At 37.4% G+C, this 24424-nt stretch overlaps 2 protein-coding genes across 2 annotated transcripts; both read left to right on the top strand.

Moving 5' to 3' along the window:
* The first annotated feature begins 4306 nt into the window (after positions 1–4306).
* LOC311283493 (tumor susceptibility gene 101 protein) lies at positions 4307–7834 on the top strand. The gene is made up of 6 exons (XM_084397925.1): positions 4307–4435; positions 4734–4821; positions 6198–6263; positions 6366–6529; positions 6623–6713; positions 7304–7834. The coding sequence occupies exons 1-6, from the start codon at positions 4391–4393 to the stop codon at positions 7405–7407; spliced, it is 558 nt and encodes a 185-aa protein (XP_084254051.1). The 5' UTR covers positions 4307–4390; the 3' UTR covers positions 7408–7834.
* A 157-nt stretch (positions 7835–7991) lies between these two features.
* Positions 7992–24196, top strand: tsg101a (tumor susceptibility 101a). The gene is made up of 10 exons (XM_084396519.1): positions 7992–8342; positions 11665–11752; positions 11836–11901; positions 11985–12148; positions 12289–12415; positions 17452–17509; positions 17699–17793; positions 22123–22325; positions 22439–22678; positions 22802–24196. The coding sequence occupies exons 1-10, from the start codon at positions 8301–8303 to the stop codon at positions 22889–22891; spliced, it is 1173 nt and encodes a 390-aa protein (XP_084252645.1). The 5' UTR covers positions 7992–8300; the 3' UTR covers positions 22892–24196.
* Positions 24197–24424: the final 228 nt, after the last annotated feature.

The following is a 24424-nucleotide window of genomic DNA, read 5'->3' as shown; positions in this document are numbered from 1 at the left end:
TGTTGCAAAATGTTTTAAATGTCATAAGATTTCCAATCAATGTACTGGTAAAAAAGAAGAAGAAGATTACTATGGAAGCTTGTTTTCGCCACAGAATAAAAAATAAAAAAGGTAACTGCGACTTTTTATCTCACAATTCTGACTTTTTTTCTCAGAATTGAGTGATATAAAGTCGAAATTGTGTGTTATAAAGTCAGAATTGTGTTATAAAGTCAGAACTGCGTGTTATAAAGTCAGAATTGTGTTATAAAGTCAGAATTTAGTGATATAATGCCAGAATTGTGTGATATAAAGTCGAAATTGTGTGTTATAAAGTCAGAATTACGTGTTATAAAGTCAGAATTGTGTTATAAAGTCAGAATTGTGTGATATAAAGTCGAAATTGTGTTATAAAGTCAGAATTGCGTGTTTTAAAGTCAGAATTTTGTTATAAAGTCAGAATTGCGTGATAAAGTCGAAATTGTTTGTTATAAAGTCAGAATTGAGTGTTATAAAGTCAGAATTGCGTGATTTAAAGTCGGAATTGTGTTATAAAGTCAGAATTGAGTGATATAAAGTCGAAATTGTCTTATAAAGTCAGAATTGCGTGATTTAAAGTCGGAATTGTGTTATAAAGTCAGAATTGCGTGATTTAAAGTCAGAATTGTGTTATAAAGTCGGAATTGTGTTTTAAAGTCAGAATTGCGTGATTTAAAGTCGGAATTGTGTTATAAAGTCAGAATTGAGTGATATAAAGTCGAAATTGTCTTATAAAGTCAGAATTGCGTGATTTAAAGTCGGAATTGTGTTATAAAGTCAGAATTGCGTGATTTAAAGTCAGAATTGTGTTATAAAGTCGGAATTGTGTTATAAAGTCGGAATTGCGTGATTTAAAGTCGAAATTGTATTATAAAGTCAGAATTGAGTGATATAAAGCCGAAATTTTATTATAAAGTCAGAATTGAGTGATATAAAGCCGAAATTGTGTTATAAAGTCAGAATTGAGTGATTTAAAGTCGAAATTGTGTTATAAAGTCAGAATTGAGTGATATAAAGTCGAAATTGTTTGTTATAAAGTCAGAATTGCGTGATATAAAGTCGAAATTGTTTGTTATAAAGTCAGAATTCAGTGATATAAAGTCGAAATTGTTTGTTATAAAGTCAGAATTCAAGTCAGAATTGTGAGACATACAACTCGCAATTGCGAGAAATAAACGTGAAATTCTGACTCTTTTTAACTTTTTCATTGCATGTTTATATCTTGGATTTCTGACTTTAAAGAAAGTCAGATTTGCGAGATATGAAGTCAGAATTTCTTGACTTTACATCGCAATTGTGCGATAAAATATCACAATTATCTTTTAAAATGTTTTATTCTGTGGCGGAAACAAGCTTCCATAGAAAACAGCACCCCTGTGTGACCGTTATATATAATTTGTGTGTGTGTGTGTGTGTGTGTGTGTGGTTGGACCCCCTTTCGCCTTTAGAACTGCTTTAATTCTTCATGGCACAGATTCAACAGGCTGCTGAAAACATTCCTCAGAGATTTTGAGATGAGAGCATCATGCAGTTGCTGCAGATTTGTCGGCTGCACATCCATGATGTGAATCTCCCGTTCCTCCACATCCCAAATGTGCTCTATTGAGATCTGGTGACTGTGGAGGCCATTTGAGTAGTGAACTCATTGTCATGTTCAAGAAACCATGATTTGAGCTTTGTGACATTTGGCATGTTATCCTGCTGGAAGTAGCCATCAGAAGATCATAAAGGGATGGACCTGGTCAGCAACAATACTCAGATATGCTGACACCATTACACCACCAGTAGCCTGAACCGCTGAGACAAGGCTGGATGGATCCATGCATTCACGTTTTTTTACGCAAAGTTTTGACCCGACCATCTGAATGTTGCAGCAGAAATCCAGACTCGTCAGAACAAGGAAGTTTTTCCAATCTTCTATTGTCCAATTTTGGTGAGCCCATATGAATTGTAGCCTCAGTTTTCTGCAGTTCTGACAGGAGAGACACCAGTGTGTCTTCTGCTTCAAGGTTCGACTTGTTCAGAGATGCTCTTTTGCAGACCTCGGTTGTAATGAGTGGCTATTTGAGTTACTGTTGCCTTTCTATCAGCTGAACCAGTCTGGCCATTCTCCTCTGACCTCTGGCATCAACAAGGCATGTTCTCGTGGTTGCCACACTGGTGAGCCAAAGCATTGTGACCTGTCACAGGTTAAGTGAATATCGTTGATCATCCCCTAACGAGGCATATATTAAGGTCTTTGGGAAGATTCGATGGTTAGCAAACGATCATTTCATGTTGAATGCAGGAATAAAGACTTGTCTTATATACAGACTTTAAAGTCTGAGTGACTTTAACAAGGACCAAATTATGGCAAGGCACCTGGCTCAGAGTATCTCTGAAACGTTGTGTCGCCACAGAGCGATCAGAGTGACCCGTCCACCGTCGGAAGCCCCTACAACGGACACGCAAGTGTCGAAACTGGACCTTGGAGCCGTGGAAGAAGGTCATCTGGCCCAATGAGTCTCGTTTTCTTTACGTCACATGGGCAGATGTGTACATGTGTGCCGTTTATCTGGAGAAGTGATGCACCAGGATACACTGTGGGAAAACATCAAGCCGGTGGAGGGAGTGTGATACTTTAGGCAATGTTCTGCTGGGAATCCCTGAGTCTGACCGTTCATGTGGACGACAATTTGACACATTCCTAAACATTGTTGAGACCAGGTCCACCCCTTCATGACAATAGTGTTTCCTGGTGGAAGTGCCTCATTCAGCAGGATAAAGCACCCTGACACACTGCACACATTGTTCAGGAATGGTTTGAGGAACATGATAAAGAGTTCAAGGTGTTTCCCTGGCCTCCAAATTCCCCAGATCTCAATCCGATTGAGCATCTGTGAGATGTACAGATGCTGGACCAACAAGTACAATCCACGGAGGCTAAACCTCACAACCTACAGGACATGAAGATCTGCTGCTGAAGTCTTGGTGCCAGAAACCACAGGACCCCTTCAGGAGTCTCTTAGAGTCCATGCCTCGGGTGGTCGGCACTGTTTTGGCAGCACTCAGAGGACTAACAGCATATTATGAAGGTGGTTATAATGTTTTGGCTGTATATATGTATATACACACAGTAAAAAACTGTAATATTATGAAATATTATTACTATTTATAGCCATTTTACATTTTTATACAGTAGGCTATATATTTTAAGTTGTTATTTATTCCTGTGACATTTATGACATAGCTGTATATTATTATTATATATTGAATATATATGCTTTTTTTTGTGAAAAATGTAATACAATAGAATGTTCAAATGAACAGCAACTATTATATAAAAATATATATATATTGTAACACTATAAATGTCTGTTACTTTAGACCAATTTAATGCAACCTTGCCTAATACAGCTATTAATTTATTTTTTAAGAATTAATTTAAAAGAGAGAATACTTTTCATTTTAATTTGTAGTATTTGTAATATTTCCCAATGTTACTGTTTTACTGTATTTTTGATTAAATAAATGCAGCCTTGGTGAACATAAGAGACTTTTTTCAATGATCTAAACTTTTAACTTGTACTGTGTATATGTTATATGTATGCATGTGTATATATAATTAACACCTTAATAAAACACTCATGTAACAATAACCAAAAATGGAAAAATATAAAAGTATAAAAGTTAGTCATAACATAACATAACATAACATATCATATAACATAAAATATAACATAACATATCATATCATAACACAACAATGTACAATATAATATGTTGCATCATCAAAGGTTTCCATATTATTGGGTCAGAAAAATGCTTGGTTTAACTAACCCGATCTCACAGTAATTCGTAATTGATTTGAGTGAATCATATGAATTTGTAACATTTTCAAAAGAGTCACCAGGAAGGACCACTGGATTATCCACCTCATAAAATACTTATGAATTACTGTGAGATTGTGTTGGTTTAACACATGACTCTTAATAATTGTATATAGAACTATATAATACATAGAATATTTTCAAGGTTTATCAGTGTGTGTTAGTGTGGCTGTACATCAATCATTGACATGTTTCCTTCCTTGTGATGTCTTTTGAAGAAGCACCTAAAAAGCTTTGGTTGTCACACACATATACTGTACATGAATTGTTTATGTGCAGTTTATTTGTTCTGAATGACCTTTAGATGGTAGATCACAGTTCATCCCAGTTTGCATAAATGTCCTTAAAACTGCTCTGCTATTGGCTGTTTATGGCAATAACCTGTTTTATTGAGCTGAAGGGAGCTCTCTTATGAGCTTCATAAACTTCCTGCTGTGGAAAAACACGGTAAGATCTTCAGGAGCTAAACAACACTTGTCTCAGTTTGGGTTTAATTTGCCATCATGACAGTTGCACAAGTTCGTGATCTAAGGCGGAGATTACCTAAGGTAAAACCTTAAGAATTTTTTATGCAAATGTCTCACAATTTGTCTTTCTCAAAGGGATAGCTCACCCAAAAAATGAAAATCATCTCATAATTTTCTCACCCTCAAGTTGCTCTAAACCGGTATGAATTTAATGATTTAATGATGAGTAAATGATGACAGGATTGTCATTTTTGGGTGAATCACTCTATGCCTTTAAGTGTTACTTACAAATACGACATGGCATTATGAAAAGTTTTAGGTGTATGTTGCAGGTAAGTGCATACGTATAATAAAGCCTTGTATGTGGACGTGCTTTCAGACATACGATCACAGGAGAAAGGTGCTGTCAGAGATCTCTACGGTTTTGTCTCAGCATCAGTATCTGGAGCCAGTTCTGGAGAGATTTGGTGAGCAATATGATTCAGTTTATTTGTATAGCATTTTCACTAAATATCTGTGAGCATTTGGAAACTGTAGTGTTCTGTAGGCTTCAAACTTTACAAGTTTACATATTGTGTTTAACTTCACTATACATTACATAATATGCAAAAGTAGTACTGTTTTGAAGCAAAATGTTTTTACAGGCTGATATTATAAAAGGCTCTAAAATTCTACAAATACATTTTATTCTTAATGTTCTTGTTGCTTTATAAATAATACTAATAATATAAATAATATAATAATCATTTAATTTATTTCAAAATATTGTGTAATAATTTACATAATTGAAAGTTATACAAAGATAACAAAAATACAAAATAAATATTTTTGTGCACTTTTACAATGACAACAAAAATCTTTTCTTAATTGAACTTACTAATTAATAAATGGCATCACAAAAACCCCTGAGAAATATAGCATGAATATCACCTATATAGCCTGTAAATACAATTATTTGTTTTACAAGCCACATGTTTGTGATTCAGTGCATTGCTAGTAATTCATGCTCAGTTTAGTTTGAAATCTTTTTTTATATTCAGACTTTATCATAACAAAGGACTTACTTAAATATGTAAATATGCAAATACACACACTGGGATATTACAATTTCATATTCACTCACATTTAAATTTTTTATCCACAAATAACAATGTTCTGGTGCTTTACAGAATAAAAGCAATGACAACAATAATTATTATTTTTAAAAAGTATTTAAAATTAATATAAAAATGTGTACTTTTACAAAGACAAAAGTTTGACTTTACTTGAATTTACAGTAATTAATAATGGACATCACAGAAAATATTGCGTCTATATCACAGTTTAGTACTGTTTGGTTATATACAATCATTTTAATGGCCAGTTATTTTACAGTTATTTACCATATAAATCAAATAAAAGTTTACAGTGTGAACCTAAGAGTGAACTTAAGATTGTGTGTTTATGTTTCCAACTACATGAATTTCCTTAAAGGGATAGTTCACCCAAAAATGAAAATTCTGTCATCATTTACTCACCCTCAAGTTGTTCCAAACCTGTATGAGTTTCTTTGTTCTGCTGAACACAAAGGAAGATATTTGGAAGAACGTTTGTAATCAACAGATCTCGGTCCCCATTGACTTCCATATAGGAAAAAAATATACTATGGTAGTCAATGGGGACCGAGATCTATTTGGTTACAAACATTCTTCCAAATATCTTCCTTTGTGTTCAGCAGAACAAAGAAACTCATACAGGTTTGGAACAACTTGAGGGTGAGTAAACAATGATAGAATTTTCATTTTTGGGTGAACTATCCCTTTAACTTTTTTCAGCTTTTCATTTTCTTGTAATTTCCTCACAGTCTTTAATGATGGCACAGCGAAGACCTTGGTCAGTTTGACTGGAACTATTAAGGTGTTTTTTAATGGTAAGTTAGACCATAAAGATAAGTGGACATACTTCCCTGTTGTTTTACAGTCAAGAAACGTGTTATGCAGCAAGCAAAACACTTCTACACTTTGTGCTTTAGGGAAACTGTACAATATCCCAGTGAGTTTGTGGCTGAGGGAAAGCTATCCACGCACGGCCCCCATCTGCTATCTGAAACCCACCCGTGAGATGGTTGTTGTGACCAGCAAACACGTCAACAGCAATGGAGAGATCCTGATGCCTTACCTGGACGAGTGGAGACATGTAAGACTACAGCTTGAAGATGTTACAATGGTTTTCGCCTGCCACTATACAAATGATTCACAATTTTCTGTTTGTTTGGGGGTTTATTTACAGCCGCAGTGTGACTTGCACGGCTTGATTCAGGTTATGATGACCGTGTTTAGCGAGATCCCTCCTCTGCGGTTGTGTCTTGACCCAGAAGATTGTGAGTATAGTTTCCCTGTTTATTCCCTTCACCCCTGTGGCGAGCACGACGAGGTCGAGGGCCGTGGGAGGACGGCGCGAGGCCGGTAGCCTGATTGATAATGAGCGACACGTGCGCGACGCACCGGTCTCGCATCTCTCACGGAGGAGCGGAAGCATAAAGGAGGAGCGACGACAGTGAAGATGCGAGACCGGTGCATCGCGCACGTGTCGCTCATTATCAATCAGGCCACCGGCCTCGCGCCGTCCTCCCACGGCCCTCGACCTCGTCGTGCTCGCCACAACCCCATTCACTTTTCACATGTGAATAGAGCAGTTTAACTCCTGAATCTCTTTATCTCTCCTAATTGCTTCAGGGAAACAGATAAGCAGGCAGTTTAGACCTAGTTTAGGTTATCTGAAATATGATAAAGTGTTCAATGATTGATGTGATTTTATGGTTTATTAAACTGAAGTTATCACTGTGCAATGGCACTTGTACAACAACAGAAAAACATGGCATTTTGATGAAAACGTGATATATACTTGAAGAATACATTTGCGTATTTGTGTGGATATTTAGGTAAAATGACAATTCTTGTTTATTTACAGCAAGTTCTGCTCACAAAGCACAGTCATGTGAGGAATTCCCACATGTGACGCTGGATATTGAGGATGATCTTCCTCTCTCCGAACATAATGAAACCATCTGTTAGCTTTCTAAATGTCTTTGCAATATGATTTGTATATAAAACTTTTGTATAAAAATAATAATATCAAATGTTAAATTTGAGCAGTATGAATAAATGTCTTGTAAATTGTATGTAAATACACAAGTCACATGTTTATGATGCAATGTTTTCCTATTGATTCATGCTCTTTCAAATGTTTTTCATTGATGCATATTTTGACCTGTATTATGTACTAGCATATACTACACTTATTATATATTATAATTAGACATCACTACATATTCACTCACATTAAAATGAACATGAAGTTTCAAAAAATAGATTAATTACATTCATTTAAAAGTAATTTAAATGAATCAAGCGTTGTCAAGTGTTGGTTTTGTCTGTGGAGGTTTAACATACGACTGTGGAATATGTAGCCTACATTTTAAACATGTGAACCAACCTAAACTAGGAAAATGAAAAATAAAAGTCTATTAAATAGAACATACGCATTATATTATTTTTTTATGCATAAAATAAGTGATGAATTATGACTTACGAATTATTTATGTTTGTCATTTATCATAAACAGAAACTACTCGTCAGACTTTTATTTTGAAAAGTCCACCGGAAGTGAAACTCTCTTACTGTATGACGTTCGCATCGGTCGTATTGTTTATCTTTCTCGAGATGAACGCTAGTCGACTTTACTTATATCTATTGAAGTCTCTTTAAATAGCCATAATTCAGACTATATTAATGAGTTTTTAAGACATTTAGAGTGTGTTTGTGTCACACAGCAGCCGTTAATACGAGTGTTTAGGGTTTGTTGGGTGTTTTGGCCTGAGCTGAGACACATTCATATATTTCACACATTATTTTTTATTTTATTTTTGCTCAGGACTTTAGTGTTTTTTATATTTGTACAGTAAATCATGGCTGTTGTCAACGAAGGAGCTCTTAAAAAGATGCTGAAGGTTTGTATTGCGCCTTATGTCTGTAATCTCTCATTTTGAAATTTAATACAATGGGGAAGAGTATGAAGGGCATTTGATATTTATTGTGTTAAAATGTGAAATAATGTCATATCGACTGTATTAGGCAGGTTATTTGTCTATATTTATATTAGATGTAAGTTACTGAAATAGTTGCAGTGTTTCCCACAGAATTAGATTCTATTTGCGGTGGTGTGGTGTTTGGGGACCGGGGACCGGGGACCGGGGCGGGGCGGGGCGGGGGTGGGGGGGGGGGTGATTAAGTTAAATATATATATATATATATATATATATATATATATATATATATATATATATATAAATAATGTTTATATATATATATCATATATTTTTATTGACAAGTACACATTCCCATTGCCAACACTTAGTGTCAGATAACTTAAAGACTTTGCCATTGCTACATTTCTATGCTATGACTGCTCCACAGACTTTTTGTTGCAAATTTTGCTCACACACAAACCTGGAACTGGACACACACACACACACACACACACACACACACACACACACACACACAAACTCACAAACTTACTGACACACTCAAACACAGGCTCACACACTCAAACACAGGCTCACACACTCTCACACATTCAAAAAGACTCACACACACAGATTCAAACACAGACACACATTCACACACACTCAGACCGAAACACAGACTCAGACACACACAGGCTCACACACACACACACACACACACACCAAACTGGACCTGGAGGTGGACACACACAGACTCAGACACACACACACACGCACACCTGGAGATTGAGGTGGACAAAAACCAACACACACCAACCTGAACCTGGAGATAATAATAATATAATGTCTAGTCTGGTGGCTGTGATATGAACCTACCAACGTCCGTTGCAATGATTTTTGGAATGACTGATCGCGAGAGGAACAAATTACGTTTTAGTGGCATAACATCGGTTAATGGAAACGCCGTCATTTCGCAATAGTTGTAACGTTAATTGATATTTAGAAAAAAAAAAATCGCAAAAGTTTTGCGCGAATCTGTAATGAAACGCGACCGCGCTTAACATCTAGACAACTTCTCAGAGTTATGTTGAGCAACAGTGTTTATTATACTAACCATTCAACTCCGGATTGATTCTGGAATCTTCGCTGGGGGAATAAGCATTAAAGACCCACTCCGATGAAAATCATGTTTTTCTAGGTGTTAACATGTTCTTGTGGCATTTTTCTGATGTTAGAGGACAAATCTTGAGAAAAATAAGTTCAAAGTTGTATTTCTGCATTCAAATGGCTGTGAATCAGTAGCAGACGTTAAAATGCCAGCTAAAATAGACTGGAGTTGTGACGTAGTAACTCCACTGGGCGGGCCACAAGCTCATACTCCCCTCCGCCCCCGCGGCTCAGGTTTTGAGGAGTAGAGAAGACGATGGCGGATCAACACCTATGTGCGGTAGCGGGTTGCAATGCTAACTGTACGTTCACACCGCCGCCGACTTGAGCAGCAAAGAAGCTCTGGCCGCCCTGTTAAGGACGCTTGTCAAAAAGTACGAGGAAGCTTGTTGACGCTTTGGCCGCTCTGAAGTAGCAGCATTCTATGTTCGATCATGGGAGAAGAGAAGTGCCACACCATGAAAAGTAAACAAAATAAATAAGCAATACATTGACACTAGAAACCTTTTATAATGACAGCATTTGTATAACCGTTTTGGTCACTTTATTATTTAATATTATTAATAGTGAGTGCGCGCGCGCGGCCGAGGCTCTCTCTCTCTCTCTCTCTCTCTCTCTCTCTCTCTGCTATCTCTCTGCGTTCTTATATGCCCTGTCAAGCGCGCCCTGTTATACTGGCAGGACTTAAAAACACATGCAAATGATAAACTTTCACTCTGATGGTTAAACTGCAATTAATCCGATAATGATAGGAAACCCAGCAACGGCGATGATCAGCTTCTCCTCCGTTTTCTCGGAAGCTCAAGTCGGCGGCGGTGTGAACGAGGGGGAGGGTCGTCTCCGTGTCAACGGCTCCCCCCACAACGCAGAGGCGAATTGCTAATGAGCTACTGCCGCTCTGCTGAAGCAAAGTCCCAGAAAACGGCACAGGTTTTGTGATTTTGGCTAAAAACGGCATAATCATCATTTAAAGACCACTGAGAATGTTTAAAAATAGTTCAAAATATGATCGGAGTGGGACTTTAAGCACCAGCAACAATCCGCCCTCTACATGTTCATGTTTTGATTCAGATCGTGCGGTAAGAGAAGGAGGGGCTAGTCGTGCCTCCATTGTCAGTTTGTGAGAGAGAGGGGGAGCAAGCAGCGCGAATAAAATACAATTTTACCCATATTAAATAGTTAAAAAATCTGAATCAATCCGTGGCGGTCAGCGTTGATATGTGGCGGGCCGCCACAAATTAATGAATGTATGGGAAACCCTGAGTTGTAATACTGTATTTGGGTGTTTTTAAAACTCAACATAGTTATGCTTTATTTTATAATAACTTTCATTAATAACATTAGTAAAGAAAGATGTTTACACTTAACTGTTCATTGTTGAATGATATAGCTTGATTAAATTAGTTTCATACAATTCACGTATAATGGATACAGTTTTGAAATAAGAAAAGATAAAGAAAATTAAACTTAGCTTCTTAGTATATTTTCTCATTCTCGTTAATGTATGTGTGTAGACTGTGTACCATTCAGTTTAAGAATACATCAGTATTGTGTTAGTATTAATAATGTATTATTATAATGTTTAGTTATATTTTGCATTAGCTTTTAATTTTATATTTTCAGTTTTCATTTTAAGTTTTAGTAATAGTAATTTTATGTGATTTTTTTTATTTTCAGTGTTTCAATGGTTTCAGTGTTCAGCTTTATTTTTATTTCAGTTTTAGTTTGAGTAATTTTAGTACTTAAACATTTATTTTATTTAGATGCCAAGACCCAATTTTAAATGTTTAAGTTCAGTTCATCTACTGTATTAGGCAGGTTATTTGTCTGTATTTATATAAGATGTACTAAATGTAGGCTATGTATTGGATTTGGGTGGTTTCATATGTTATTTGACCTTTTTAAAGTCAAAATAGTTATATTCATATTTTATAATAACTTTATTTAATTAGCAAACATTATTAGGCTATATAATTCTTAACATATGATTAAATACACATTTAAACAGTTTGAAATGTATTATCGATTCAATGTACATTCATACAATTCATTTTGATAAGGCTTTGTAATAGAGACGATAATTTGTTAATAAGATTATTGGGTTATTTATATTAGTGTATTGTTTTTCTATATTCAGCAATACAAGTACAGAGATCTCACTGTCCGAGAGATAACAAACGTCATCTCTCAGTACAAAGACCTCAAACCCGTTATGGATGCGTACGGTAAGATCCTATCTGCACTTTGTACTGGAAATGTTAATGTACTTCTTTGAGTTTTTCATGAGTAACTGGTGTTTCTCTCACAGTGTTTAATGACGGATCATCCAGAGACTTGATGAGCCTCACAGGAACTGTACCAGTTAGTTATAGAGGTGGGTTAGAGAATTGTTTATAGTGTAAAGAAGATGAAGGCAACATTATAACACTTATAACTAAACTGGTTTTCCCATCTCAGGAAACGTGTACAATATTCCCGTGTGCTTGTGGCTGTTGGATACGTATCCCTACAATCCTCCTATATGTTTTGTGAAGCCCACCAGTGCGATGATGATCAAGACCGGCAAACACATTGATGCCAACGGCAAGATCTACCTGCCCTACCTGCACGAGTGGAAGCATGTACGACTCCATCATCACACACAACTATTTCATTCTAATAGCAATGTTTTTCCCCCAATGTCTTTCACGAAGAAATAAAAATGACATGGAAATTAGAAACATTCACTTAACTTTTGCATTATTATCTCCTGGCCCTTTAGCCTCAGTCAGATCTATACGGGCTCATCCAGGTCATGATTGTGGTGTTTGGCGAGGAGCCGCCTGTTTTCTCCAGGCCCACGTCACAGCCTCCGTACCAGGCCTTCCAAGCTGCCGGACCCCCCAACCGTAAGCATCTCTTCATATGGTGTGTTCATGACACTAGGGATGCTCCGATCTGCGGTCGGTAATCACATGCTGTGACTCGATCGGGAGTATCTAAAATAGGCCGATACACACACTTATGTGTCAAAACGCCCGTCTTTGCAAGTATTTTCGTAAACACAGTCGTTAATGTCTTAAAGGATTAGTTCATTTCATAATTCAAATTTCCTGAAAATTTCCTCACCCCCATGTCATCCAAGATGTCCCCATGTCTTTCTTTCTTCAGTCGAAAAGAAATGAAGGTTTTTGAGGAAAACATTCCAGGATTTTTCAGCATATAGTGGATTTCAATGGGGTCCAACGGGTTGAAGGTCCAAATTGCAGTTTCAGTGCAGCTTCAAAGAGCTTTACACTATCCCAGCAGAGGAATAAGAGTCTTATCTAGCGAAACATTTAAAAAACAAAACAAAAAAAGCACAAAAAACCCCACATTTATATACTTTTTAACCACAAATGCTAATCTTGCACTAGCTCTGTGATGCGCCACGCATTACGTAATCACATTGAAAGGTCAAGCGTCAAGTATGTAGGCGGAAGTACAGATTTAGTGTTTACAAAGCCAACGTGCAAAGACTAAGTCAAACGCCATTTACCAAAAAAATAAAATAAATAAAAGGTAGAACAACGATGACGGACGATTTTTTCGCCCTATCCTACATTTTTGGACCGGAACACGTCTGACCTTTCAACGTGATTCCTTGGCTGGGATCGTGTAGAGCTCTTTGAAGCTGCACTGAAACTGAAATTTGGACCTTTAAACCGTTGGACCCCATTGAAGTCACTATATGGAGAAAAAAAACCTGGAATTTCCTTTCGACTGAAGAATGACAGACATGAATATCTTGGATGACATGGGGGTGAGTAAATTATCAGAAATTAATTATTTTAATTCTGAAGTGAACTACTCTTTTAAGTGAACGTAAACAGTGCATTAAAGGGGTCATATAATGCCATTTTTGTACAAGCTGATATGATTCTTTAGGGTCTAAATTAAAAGTTTGTAATATACTTTAATTAAAAATTCTCATTAGTATTGTAAGAAAACACTCATTTTACCTGGTCAAAAACAGCTCTGTTTTCAGCACGCCGTTTAAGTGCATGTGTCTTTAAATGATAATGAGCTTTGATCACCCCGCCCCTCTGTTCTGTGCTTACACCGTTGGAAATAATAACACAATAACCATAACGCGTTGTTCATTATAAACGTGGGATTATGAATTATATTGAGAACGTCGTATATAGAAAACATGCTGTAATGTACCCTGAGTGTAAACAGCCGCATTCATCGTGAAGCGTGCAAGCGATTTGCAAAGATTAATATAAAGATTAATATAAAGGTTAATAAAACGTTACACTCACTTCTTCTTCTGGAGGTGCAGCAGGATCACGAATAGTTGGTACCGATCCTTTTTTCAGGAGCAGCTTCTTAGCAAAACCAGCTTTATACTGACCCTCGTTTGTAAAGCAGTTTGGTGTGTGAAATGATTTGCGCAAACATGAAAGCATTGCTGTTGATCGTGGGGAATATTACCTTCGAAAACAAAACTCAGCCACTGCGTCTTCAGCGGTTCGGATTTAGGAACATCAAAATGATGCTGTGTTCGTTATTACACCAAAGAACAGAACACCACAATCTCTTAGACGCCATTCTGCTCATAGACAGTGCTCCAGCGTATCAACAATGCGGACTATGATTGACAGCTCGCTCACGAGCGAGGGCGGGTCTGTGTTGAAACGCTGCTGTCAATCAACCATCGTGGGAGGGGCATCCGACCGTGTGACGTCACAAAATCGAACGGCTTTATTTGAGACGGGGGAAAACATATAAGAAGATAAAAAAAAAAAAACACTGGATGGATTTGTATCATTTTATGATGGTTGTGTACAGGCACTGCCAACACACATTTCAGTACAATCAACTTGTAAAAGTGCATGTACCATTATATGACCCCTTCAAAGTGAAAGCCGGCTAATAAAGCTGCTGTCATCCTTGTCATTCATGTTAATCAAACAGTCTCTCATTGCTCTTAACTAAATCACTTTTGTGAAGATTATGCACGTTTGATTGTACAAATACATTTGAAATACATTGATGTTGTATTTCTATTTCTAGTGCTTTCTAGTAAGTTTAGCGCTCGAGTGTTGATGATGAGCGACTATTCAGTACAGCCGCATATGTTTTGGATGAAAAGAGGTGAAAAATTATTCTGTCATCATCTACTCACCCTCAACTTGTTTCAAACCTGTATGAGTTTCGTTCTTCTGCTGAACACAAAAGAAGATATTTTGAAGAATGTCGGTAACCAGACAGTTGACGGACCCCATTGACTTCCATAGTATTCTTTTCCATTTGTGTTCAGCAGAAGAAAGAACCTCAAACAGGTTTGGAACAACTTGAGGGTGAGTAAATGATGACTTTAGGTGAACATCCTTTAAGTAGGATGTAGGAAGGAAGGACACAAATACTCAGCACTTGCTGAATAACATTTCTGATCATTTTGGTATCAGACGGCTAATTTTGTTCATAAAGGAGTTCCAGTTTTTCTATATCTTTTTTTTTTTTTTTGTCCTCAGTCACATATTGGACAATGTTTAATTACACCTTATTGGTTGTAATTATGCTCAGTTTGACATAAAGTCTTGTATGGATATGCAAGGCAAGGCAAGTTTATTTATATAGCACATTTCATACACTATGGCAATTCAAAGTGCTTTACATAGAGAGGGATACAAATAATCACAAAACAAAAGCAAAGAAAATTCAAACTTTGCATAGAAAATAGACACAAAATAAAAGCAGGGGAAATTAAAACAGTTAAAAGAGATAAATGATACAGTTATAAAATGAATTAGAGTAAAATGAATTAAAATAGTAAAAAGATGATACATAGAATAAACTTCTCATCTGGCAAAACACCGGTGTATCTTATTTTGACTTTTGATATTTCCCCATGACAGTCAGTATTCTTCTGTGGATTTTCATATACCATGGATTATCTGAGCCCACCTGATTAGTAATCTGTACCAATCCAGACCAGTAATCTGTACTAGTCACCACAGTGTTCCCATGACCGTCATGAGTCAATCCCTCTCAAACTCCACCACAGAAAGGTGAGCACTTGCTCACAAATTTGGTCATCAGGACCAATCAGGGTTTCCCCCACTACTACAATACCCTTCACAAGACACCGGTTATCAATCAGTGCCATTTGAGTTCAGTTTGGAATCAAAAGGAGAATGCAGAGTTAAAATACAGTGTAATCAGTCGGACGCACAGTGGCACAGTGCTCATTCAGTAAATGCACAGCTAAACACATGTGCTTTGAGTCTGGATTTGAATGTACTGTAGGAGCACATCTGATCTCCTCTGGAAGCTGGTTCCAGCATAATAGCTAAAAGCAGACTCACCGAGTGAACCCTTGGTATTTTTAGTTTATGTGATCCTAGTGATCTGAGTGATCTGTTGGGTTTATATTCAGTGAGCATATCTGCAATGTATTGAGGTCCTAGGCCATTGAATGATTTATATACCAGTAATAATACTTTAAAATCAATCCTAAATGTAACTGGGAGCCAGTGTAAAGACCCGAGGACTGGTGTGATATGTTCATATTTCCATAATCCTGGCAGCAGCTTTCTGTATGAGTATTGTCCATAACAATAATCCACCCTGCTGGTAATGAAAGCATGCACGAGTTTCTCTAAGTCTTGTCTGGAAACAAAGCATCTAATTCGTACAATATTTTTGAGATGATAGTATGCTGATTTAGTTATTGCTTTGACATGACTACTGAAACTAAGGTCTGACTCTAGAGTCACACCGAGATTCCTGACTTGATTTTTAGTTGTTAGACCCCTAGCATCAAGGTATATATTCACCTTGAGAACTTCATCTTTGTTTCCAAACGCAATGACTTCAGTTTCGTCTTTGTTTAACTGAAGAAAGTTTTGGCACATCCAACTGTTGACTTCATCAATGCATTGGCACAGGGAGTCAGTGGGGCTGTAGTCTTTAGGCGATAGGGCTAGGTAGAGCTGTGTGTCGTCTGCATAGCTGTGGTAAGCAGTTTGGTTCTTTCTCATTATTTGGCTCAGTGGGAGCATGTATAGGTTGAACAGGAGTGGCGCAAGAATTGAGCAAAGATAGTGTTTTGCATAAGCCCTTTTTTAAAAGGCCTATTAAAATGTTCATTGTAAAATTAATATTTGATGTGTTTATTTTTTTTGATTTTCAATTAAAACATCCATCTATTATGGAAGCTTGTTTCCGCCACTGAATAATAAATAAATAATAATAATTGCGACTTTTTATCTCACAATTCTGACTTCTTTTCTCACAATTGCGATATATCAAGTCAGAATTGTGACTTTTTTTCTCAGAATTGCGAGATGTAAACTCGCAATTGTGAGATAAAAAGTCGCAATTATCTTTTAAAATGTTTTATTTTGTGGCGGAAACAAGCTTCCATAATCTATAGCATTACTGTAAATAATGTCTTTCTTATTACTTATATGAAAAAAAAAGAAAAAAAAATCGGTATCATATGCAAAAATCCTGATATGAGCATCCCTACAGAAAAGAAAACATTTTCCAAGTGATACGTACAGTTTTAAATATATAAAAAGAGAATTTATATAGACTTTTTTTGTGTGCAAAATATCATTTCTAATTTTTCAGATTTTGCCAATAGGGTACAGACATTTCTTGACCTGGAGATTATATACCTCATAGGATGCGTGGTGGTAAAACATAGATACTTTAATCTGTTATAAGGAAAACGTAATGTACATTTTTATGATTGCAATATCATATATTTTGGGCACTGAAAATGTAGACTTCCATGTGACTTATTTTTTCAGTTCAGATTATTCATATATGAAACAAGCTTCACATGATCACTAAACCATTCCCATTTTACAAAGTAATGCCTGTTTTAAACAGCAGATGTCTCCCTGCTCCATACTGAAGTGTTTGTTTTGTGTCCTTCTCCTCCTTCCAGAGTCCTATATGCCAGGAATGCCAGCAGTGTCTCCCTACGGGCCCAACCCAAACCCATGGTAATGATTCAGTCTGATTCAGTCTGACCAAAGAGCACATGCAACAGCCTGAACAATATTAAATAAACCTGTTAAAGTCATTCATACTTTTTCCAACCCTCATGATATAAAAACGCATGGTTTAAAAAGGCAGTGTTGTAATTAAAGAGTGTGATTAATTGGTTATGTAATGGTTTATGTCTTCTTCAGTGGTTACCCAGGCTACCCTTACCCAGGAGGCAATGCTTATCCTGCCACAGGTGGTCCTGCACATTACCCTTCCCAGACTCCTGCCACCACTGTGGGTGAGTTCTCATGTTTTCTGGAGATGAACTACTTCATATATCATTTTAACCCACAAATCACAATATCCTCGGAATAAGCAATATGGATTTTATTTTTTAAACTTCAGTTGTAGGCCTCAGATGTCATTTTTCAGACTTGTTCCTGATCCTTTCAATCTGAATCGCCAAATGTATTGCCAACAATCCATTTACTGGATTGATGTGAATTTGCATCTGAGTTCATCTTAACTAGCAACGTTCAATTTCAGTCTGAGTTCATTTGAAGTGGCAACGTTAAAGGGTTAGTTTACCCAAAAATGAACATTTGCTGTTACTCACCCTCAGGCCATCCAAGATGTATGTGTCTTTATTTCTTCAGTAGAAATGTAAAGAAGATTTTTAGCTGAAACCGTGGTCCTTGGTGATTCATATAATGCAGGTCAATGGCTACCGTCACTTTAAGAGTCGAAAAAAACATTACAGGCAAAACAAAATTGACGATACATTGAGGTCTTATGAAGGGAAACGATCGGTCTGTGCAAGAAACTGAACATTATTTACAACATTATTACTTGTAATCCACAACCTCGGTATGAAGTATTTAAGTATAAAAAACAGTAGATCTGAATTAACAGTACATAATTTGCAACATTAAATATGAATCTGAGTTAATCTGCATTGGCAACACTGAATCTGAATCAGAGAAACTGAACTAGATTCTGAATTTCAACATTCATTTTGAATATGAGTTCATCTAAATTTGCTAGATTCAGTATGACTATGAGTTCATCTGAATTAGCAACATTTGATCTGAATCAGAGATCATCTGAATTGGCAACACTGAATCTGAGCTACACTAAAGTGGTAGCATTCAGTTTGAATCTGAATTCATTTGAATTGTCCACGTTTAATTTGAATCCGTGTTAATGTGAACTGATAGCCTTTACTCTGCAGTTAAATGAGCAGCATTCAATCCGAATCTAAATTAGTTAATCTAAAGTGGTTGCATTCAATATGACAATGAGTTTATCTAAATCACTGAACATTAATGCAAGTTAATCTAAATTTGCAACACTTGAATCTGAATCCGAGCTAAACTGAATTGGTATTCAGTTTGAATCTGAATTCATTTGAATTGGTAGCATTTACTCTGAATTTGGATTAGTACCATTCAATAATGTGAATTGTCTTTTTTTTATGAATAAGAGTTAATCTGGATTAGCAATATTCAATTTTAATGTGAGAATTGACAACATTCAGTCTGAACTGGCTTTATTTAATCTGCATCTGAGTTCATCTGAATTGGCAACAGAACGCCTGTACTATATACATCATTCTTTAACTAGACTTTTACTCAGTTGTCAAGAGTATTGCAGTATTAGGAGTTCATCTAAAATAAGATATTGGACAAGACACAGCTTCCCTGAATTATATGAGACAACGTGTTAATGTCAGTTTCATAAAAGTACAACACACTTCACCCTTTACATTAGCTCTACTCCTCTATCTCTGCCTCGTCTTGACCCTGACCTCTGGTCTTCTCCCCGGCTCCGTGACTGGTTTACAGTGACCGCGTTGGAGCGCTCTGAAAGGTTGGGCCTGTAACTAGATTCTGAGCTGGTAAAGGTCAAAGGACTTGGTTCATCCAGTTTGACAGAGAGGCTAGTGGGTATATTTAGAGTGGCAGGAGTGGGAAGAGGATATCAGTCCCTAGGGAACTTTCATCATTAGGTCTGAACCATGACATTAACTACAGTGCTATGCAGAATGTGTGAGTCTATACTCACACTGAGTGTCTCTGTATGGCTGAGATAGTATGAACACGTTTCAGCTGAGCTGCTCACTGACAGCAGGCGTTCTTAGAGGCACAACTTATGTAATAATGGAGAAAAAGGGTTGTTTTCACAGTGGAATGAATCTCTGTGTTGTCAGACTCCCTGTGCATACAAAAATCTAGCTAGATTATTACAATTAATGGCAAAAGGAATGTTTAGAAATGTAAACTGATATTTCCTACTGACACACTACAGCAAAATGTATAAATAACTGACTTAAAACCATTTTTGGGGTGAATATACTAACGTGCCTAACAATTGTGAAAGAATGGGTTGCTCTCAGTGAATTCAAGTGTGGTACTGTGATAGGTTGCCACCTGTGCAATAAGTCCATTCGTGAAATTTCCTCACTACTAAATATTCCACGGTCAACTGTTAGTGGTATTATAACAAAGTGGAAGCAATTGGGAATAACAGCAACTCAGCCTGGAAGTGGTAGGCCACGTAAAATCACAGAGAGGGGTCAGCGCATGATGAGGCGCACAGAAGTCACCAACTTTCTGCAGAGTCAATAACTACAGACCTCCAAACTTCATGTGGCCTTCAGATTAGCTCATGAACAGTGCGTAGAGCTTCATGGAATGGGTTGCCATGGCCGAGCAGCTTACATCACCTAGTGCAATGCAAAGCGTCGGATGCTGTGGTGTAAAGCCACCGCCACTGGACTCATTAGCAGTGGAGACGTGTTCTCTGGAGTGACGAATCACGCTTCTCCGTCTAGCAATCCGATGGACGATTCTGGGTTTGGCGGTCGCCAGGAGAACGGGACTTGCCTGAATGCATTGTGCCAAGTGTAAAGTTTGGTGGTGGGGGGATTATGGTGTTGGGGTTGTTTTTCAAGGGTGGGTCTTGGCCCCTTAGTTCCAGTGAAAGGAACTCTTAATGCTTCAGCATACCAAGACATTTTGAACAATTTCATGCTCCCAACTTTGTGGGAAGAGTTTGGGGATGTCCCTGTTTCAACATGACTGCGCACCAGTGCACAAAGCAAGGTCCATAAAGACATGGATGAGCGAGTTTGGTGTGGAGGAACTTGACTGTCCTGCACAGAGTCCTGACCTCAACCCGATAGAACAGCTTTGGGATGAATTAGAGCGGAGACTGCGAGCCAGTCCTTCTCGTCCAACATCAGTGCCTGACCTCACAAATGCAGAAGAATGATAAAAAATTCCCATATACACATTCCTAAACCTTGTGGAAAGCCGTCCCAGAAGAGTTGAAGCTGTTACAGCTGCAAAGGGTGGGCCAACTTGATATTAAACCCTACGGATTAAGAATGGGATGTCATTAAAGGTCATGTGCATGTAAAGGCAGGCAAAAACTTTTGGCAATATGGTCTATGTTTATATATATTTAAGATTAAATATGTATGTAATTTCATCTAAACATGTTTATAAGACCACCCAGAGCATATGATTTTTGCATATGTCTGGTTTCAGTTGTTCCTACATTTTTAAGAATGAAAGTTACTGATGAATCATGATTTGTTCGTGAAAACGTTCGTACGCAGATTTCACGCACGGTTAGTGAATAGCCGCTTTCCGACCGGAGGAACCTTTTCACAGTTCCTAGAACTATTGGCTAAAGTACCTGGATGTCGGTGTGTTCGCACCGCAGGAACTAGGAACGATTTTAGTTCTAAGAACTCCATTTGTAGGAACTAATTTGGGTCCTACTTCAGAGTAGGGTCTAAACCAGCACTATAGGAACTATCCGTGACGTTAGTGTACGCTGATTGACCGAACGCACGCGGAACACCAGCACCCGCCATTTTTAAAACAGCTAGAATGTAAACACACAGATTATAGCCTATATATTTACTCCATAAACTAACTATACAAACATGGAAAACAGTGATAGATGGGTCTCTAAACCTTTATGCTGAAGAGAAAATCCAACGCAACTTTGAGGGGACCATGCAAGCCAAACATGATTATGTTTATCTGCCCAGCTAGCAACACTGGACATCAACCACACGGCATAGGCTAATAACCTTTTTTTCATATACTGTCTACTTTCTATTACAGTTCTATCTAATAACATATTAAACTGTACTGTTAGACAGATTACTAACTAATAAACACAGAGAATGCGAGCATTGTTTGCTCTGGCGTTCTCAGCGCCGCCAAAATAAAGGTCCGTCGCGCCGTCAAAATAAAAGTCACCGTGCCTGCGTCACTCCCTTACTCCTCCTACCAGTTCCTATGGCCACTTGGCCAGTGCGAACGCAAACAGCAAAACCGAGTTTAGGGGAGAGTAGTTCTTAGAACTGTTTAGAAGTGGACAGTTCCTAGAACTAAGTTCCTAGAACTACTTGGTCGGAAAGCGGCTAATGAGACTCAATCGATCTCATTAAATTTACATTTAGCAGATGCTTTCATCCAAAGCAGCTTACATTGCATTCAGTGTATTCGTTTTATTAGTTCATGCATTTCTTAGGAATCAAACTCATAACCTTGGCTATCTCTAAAAAACTGTGGCACTAAATTTGTGTCTCTGTTTCTTCTCCCTCCAGGTCCAAGTCGTGATGGTACGATCGGTGAGGACACCATCCGAGCGTCGCTAATCTCGGCTGTGAGCGATAAACTGCGCTGGAGAATGAAGGAGGAGATGGACAGAGCGCAAGCCGAGCTGGACGCCCTGAAGAGGACAGAGGAAGACCTGAAGAAAGGACACCAGAAGCTGGAAGACATGGTGTCCCGCCTGGACCAGGAAGTGGTAAGAACGTTTGCAGTTATTCCATAGGGAAGGTTGTTCTTCCCAAATTCTGCATTGAGATCCCACAGTTTTTGTAGAAGCATGACGTTAGATGTGTGTTTGTGCACCTTCAGGCTGAGGTGGACCGAAACATCGAGCTCCTCAAGAAGAAGGACGAGGAACTGAGTGAAGCTCTGGAGAAGATGGAGAACCAGTCAGAAAACAATGACATTGATGACGTGATCATACCGACAGCCCCGCTCTATAAGCAGATCCTGAACCTGTATGCGGAGGAGAACGCCATAGAGGACACCATCTTTTACCTGGGAGAAGCCCTGCGGAGAGGAGTCATCGACCTGGAGGTCTTTCTCAAGGTCTTTCTATTTCTTTCTTTCTGTCAGAGAACTAAAGTTTTTGCACAGACTTGCCATTTATTGTCCTGTATTTGATTTTCTTGGTACTGTTATGTTTGACTTCATCCCTGTTTTTGTCCTCAGCATGTGCGTCTGCTGTCCCGAAAACAGTTCCAGCTGCGAGCGCTCATGCAGAAAGCACGAAAGACCGCTGGACTGAGTGACCTTTACTGACCCTGCCGTCACCAGTACATTCTCCTCCTGACACTCCAGCGCTGATCACATGACCCGGACTCTGATCTGGGTCAGTGGGAGCTCACCAGTTTATGATATTTTACTTCTGTGAGAATTTTAGCTACTGTACCTCCTTGATTTCGATATTTGAATGCTAAAAGGTCAAAACTAGTCCTGAGATTTAGAAGTAAAGGAGACGTCATAGACAGTATGTTCCTTCTTTCATTTGAGCTTCTCATGTTAAACTGGCAGGTGTTTGGGTCTTTGGCTTTAGATACTTATATTAACCGTACCAAGTGATACATTTAGACATCCACAGGTAAAATGTGAGAAAACTGCTCTCAAATGTGGATTGCTACTACTATTTTCATTCAGGCACTGTTAAAAAATATTGTCATACTCCATACCTACGTGGATCACAGGGAAATTCACTCCAAAAATGAAAAGAAAAATGTACATTTTGCATAAAAAGATGAAACCTATTTTTAGGACTATTAAGATTTTTTACATTGTGGCATTATCATGACCGTCAAGTACATGAGAAAAATAAAGTCTTATGGTTATTACTGTAATACATTAATAAAATCTTATCCGGTCCAAGCATTTTGGATTACTTTTTTCAATTAAAATCAACATTACATTTCATTTGTATTTTATCTTTTTTTTTTTTTTCTCTTGACGATGAGAATTTTTGTAAAAATGTCTTTAATATCACAATGCAAAAATAAATAACTGTCTAAAAATCGACTTCATTTACTTTATGCAAAATATAATTTATTGTTCCTTTTTTTATTTTGGGGTAAAATATGACATTTCTTGAGATTCACCTCATGGAGAACAGTGATGACTTATGGTTCAGTATTTCAATTTTATTACATTTATTTTGCCGAATTTATTATTTATCGTCACAATTGGGAGCCATTTGGTGTTCCAAATTTATTGTTATGACGTTATAACTGTAAATCATTTAGTTGTCTACAAAGTATGGTTTGTTACTAATAATGTTTGTTCTGAAAACTGAAAAGCTATAAACTGTTGTACTGTACTTTCAATTTTCTGACCGTTTATTATTCTAAATGGGTTTAAAATATTAACAATGCTTTAGATGTTTTTTTTTTTCTTACCTGTTGGATTTCAGTTGCAATTGTTTTAATGCACTTTTGGGATGTGAATTACATTTTTAAGACTTGCGTTGCAGTTTCTTAGAGACTTTCCCCCCTAATATTTGTTCTTATTTGTTCTAGGCTATAGATTGTCAAGCAGATCAAATAAAAGAACATCTTGATAGATTTGTGAATGGTCTGCAATTGCCTCATGTTTTCATATCAGCGTGTGTAATAAGTGGTTGGCAGGTCCCACTGTGCTAACATGTATTTTGACCTTGAGGTATTAAACTCAAGACCAGCCTTATATTGATGCTATTTAATGCACCTTTGGAAATGCTCTAACACACTTTTGACAGATTATTTAAACAACATGGTTCACAAACCCAGTTCGTTTCGCTACAGCTATTTGGTGTAGAGAACAAACACA

Source organism: Rutilus rutilus (genome assembly GCF_951802725.1).
Source record: "Rutilus rutilus genome assembly, chromosome: 23".
In the NCBI taxonomy this organism is placed as follows: domain Eukaryota; kingdom Metazoa; phylum Chordata; class Actinopteri; order Cypriniformes; family Leuciscidae; genus Rutilus; species Rutilus rutilus.
This window is presented reverse-complemented; position numbering and strand designations above follow the sequence as displayed.

Excerpts from the sequence above, each read along its gene's own strand:
- LOC311283493 (XM_084397925.1), top strand. The coding sequence starts at position 4,391 with ATGACAGTTGCACAAGTTCGTGATCTAAGGCGGAGATTACCTAAG. Across the intron at positions 4,436-4,733 it reads TAAGGCGGAGATTACCTAAG|ACATACGATCACAGGAGAAA; the intron begins GTAAAACCTTAA and ends ACGTGCTTTCAG. Across the intron at positions 6,714-7,303 it reads GTGTCTTGACCCAGAAGATT|CAAGTTCTGCTCACAAAGCA; the intron begins GTGAGTATAGTT and ends GTTTATTTACAG.
- tsg101a (XM_084396519.1), top strand. The coding sequence starts at position 8,301 with ATGGCTGTTGTCAACGAAGGAGCTCTTAAAAAGATGCTGAAG. Across the intron at positions 12,149-12,288 it reads ACCTGCACGAGTGGAAGCAT|CCTCAGTCAGATCTATACGG; the intron begins GTACGACTCCAT and ends CTGGCCCTTTAG. Across the intron at positions 22,326-22,438 it reads CCCGCCTGGACCAGGAAGTG|GCTGAGGTGGACCGAAACAT; the intron begins GTAAGAACGTTT and ends GTGCACCTTCAG.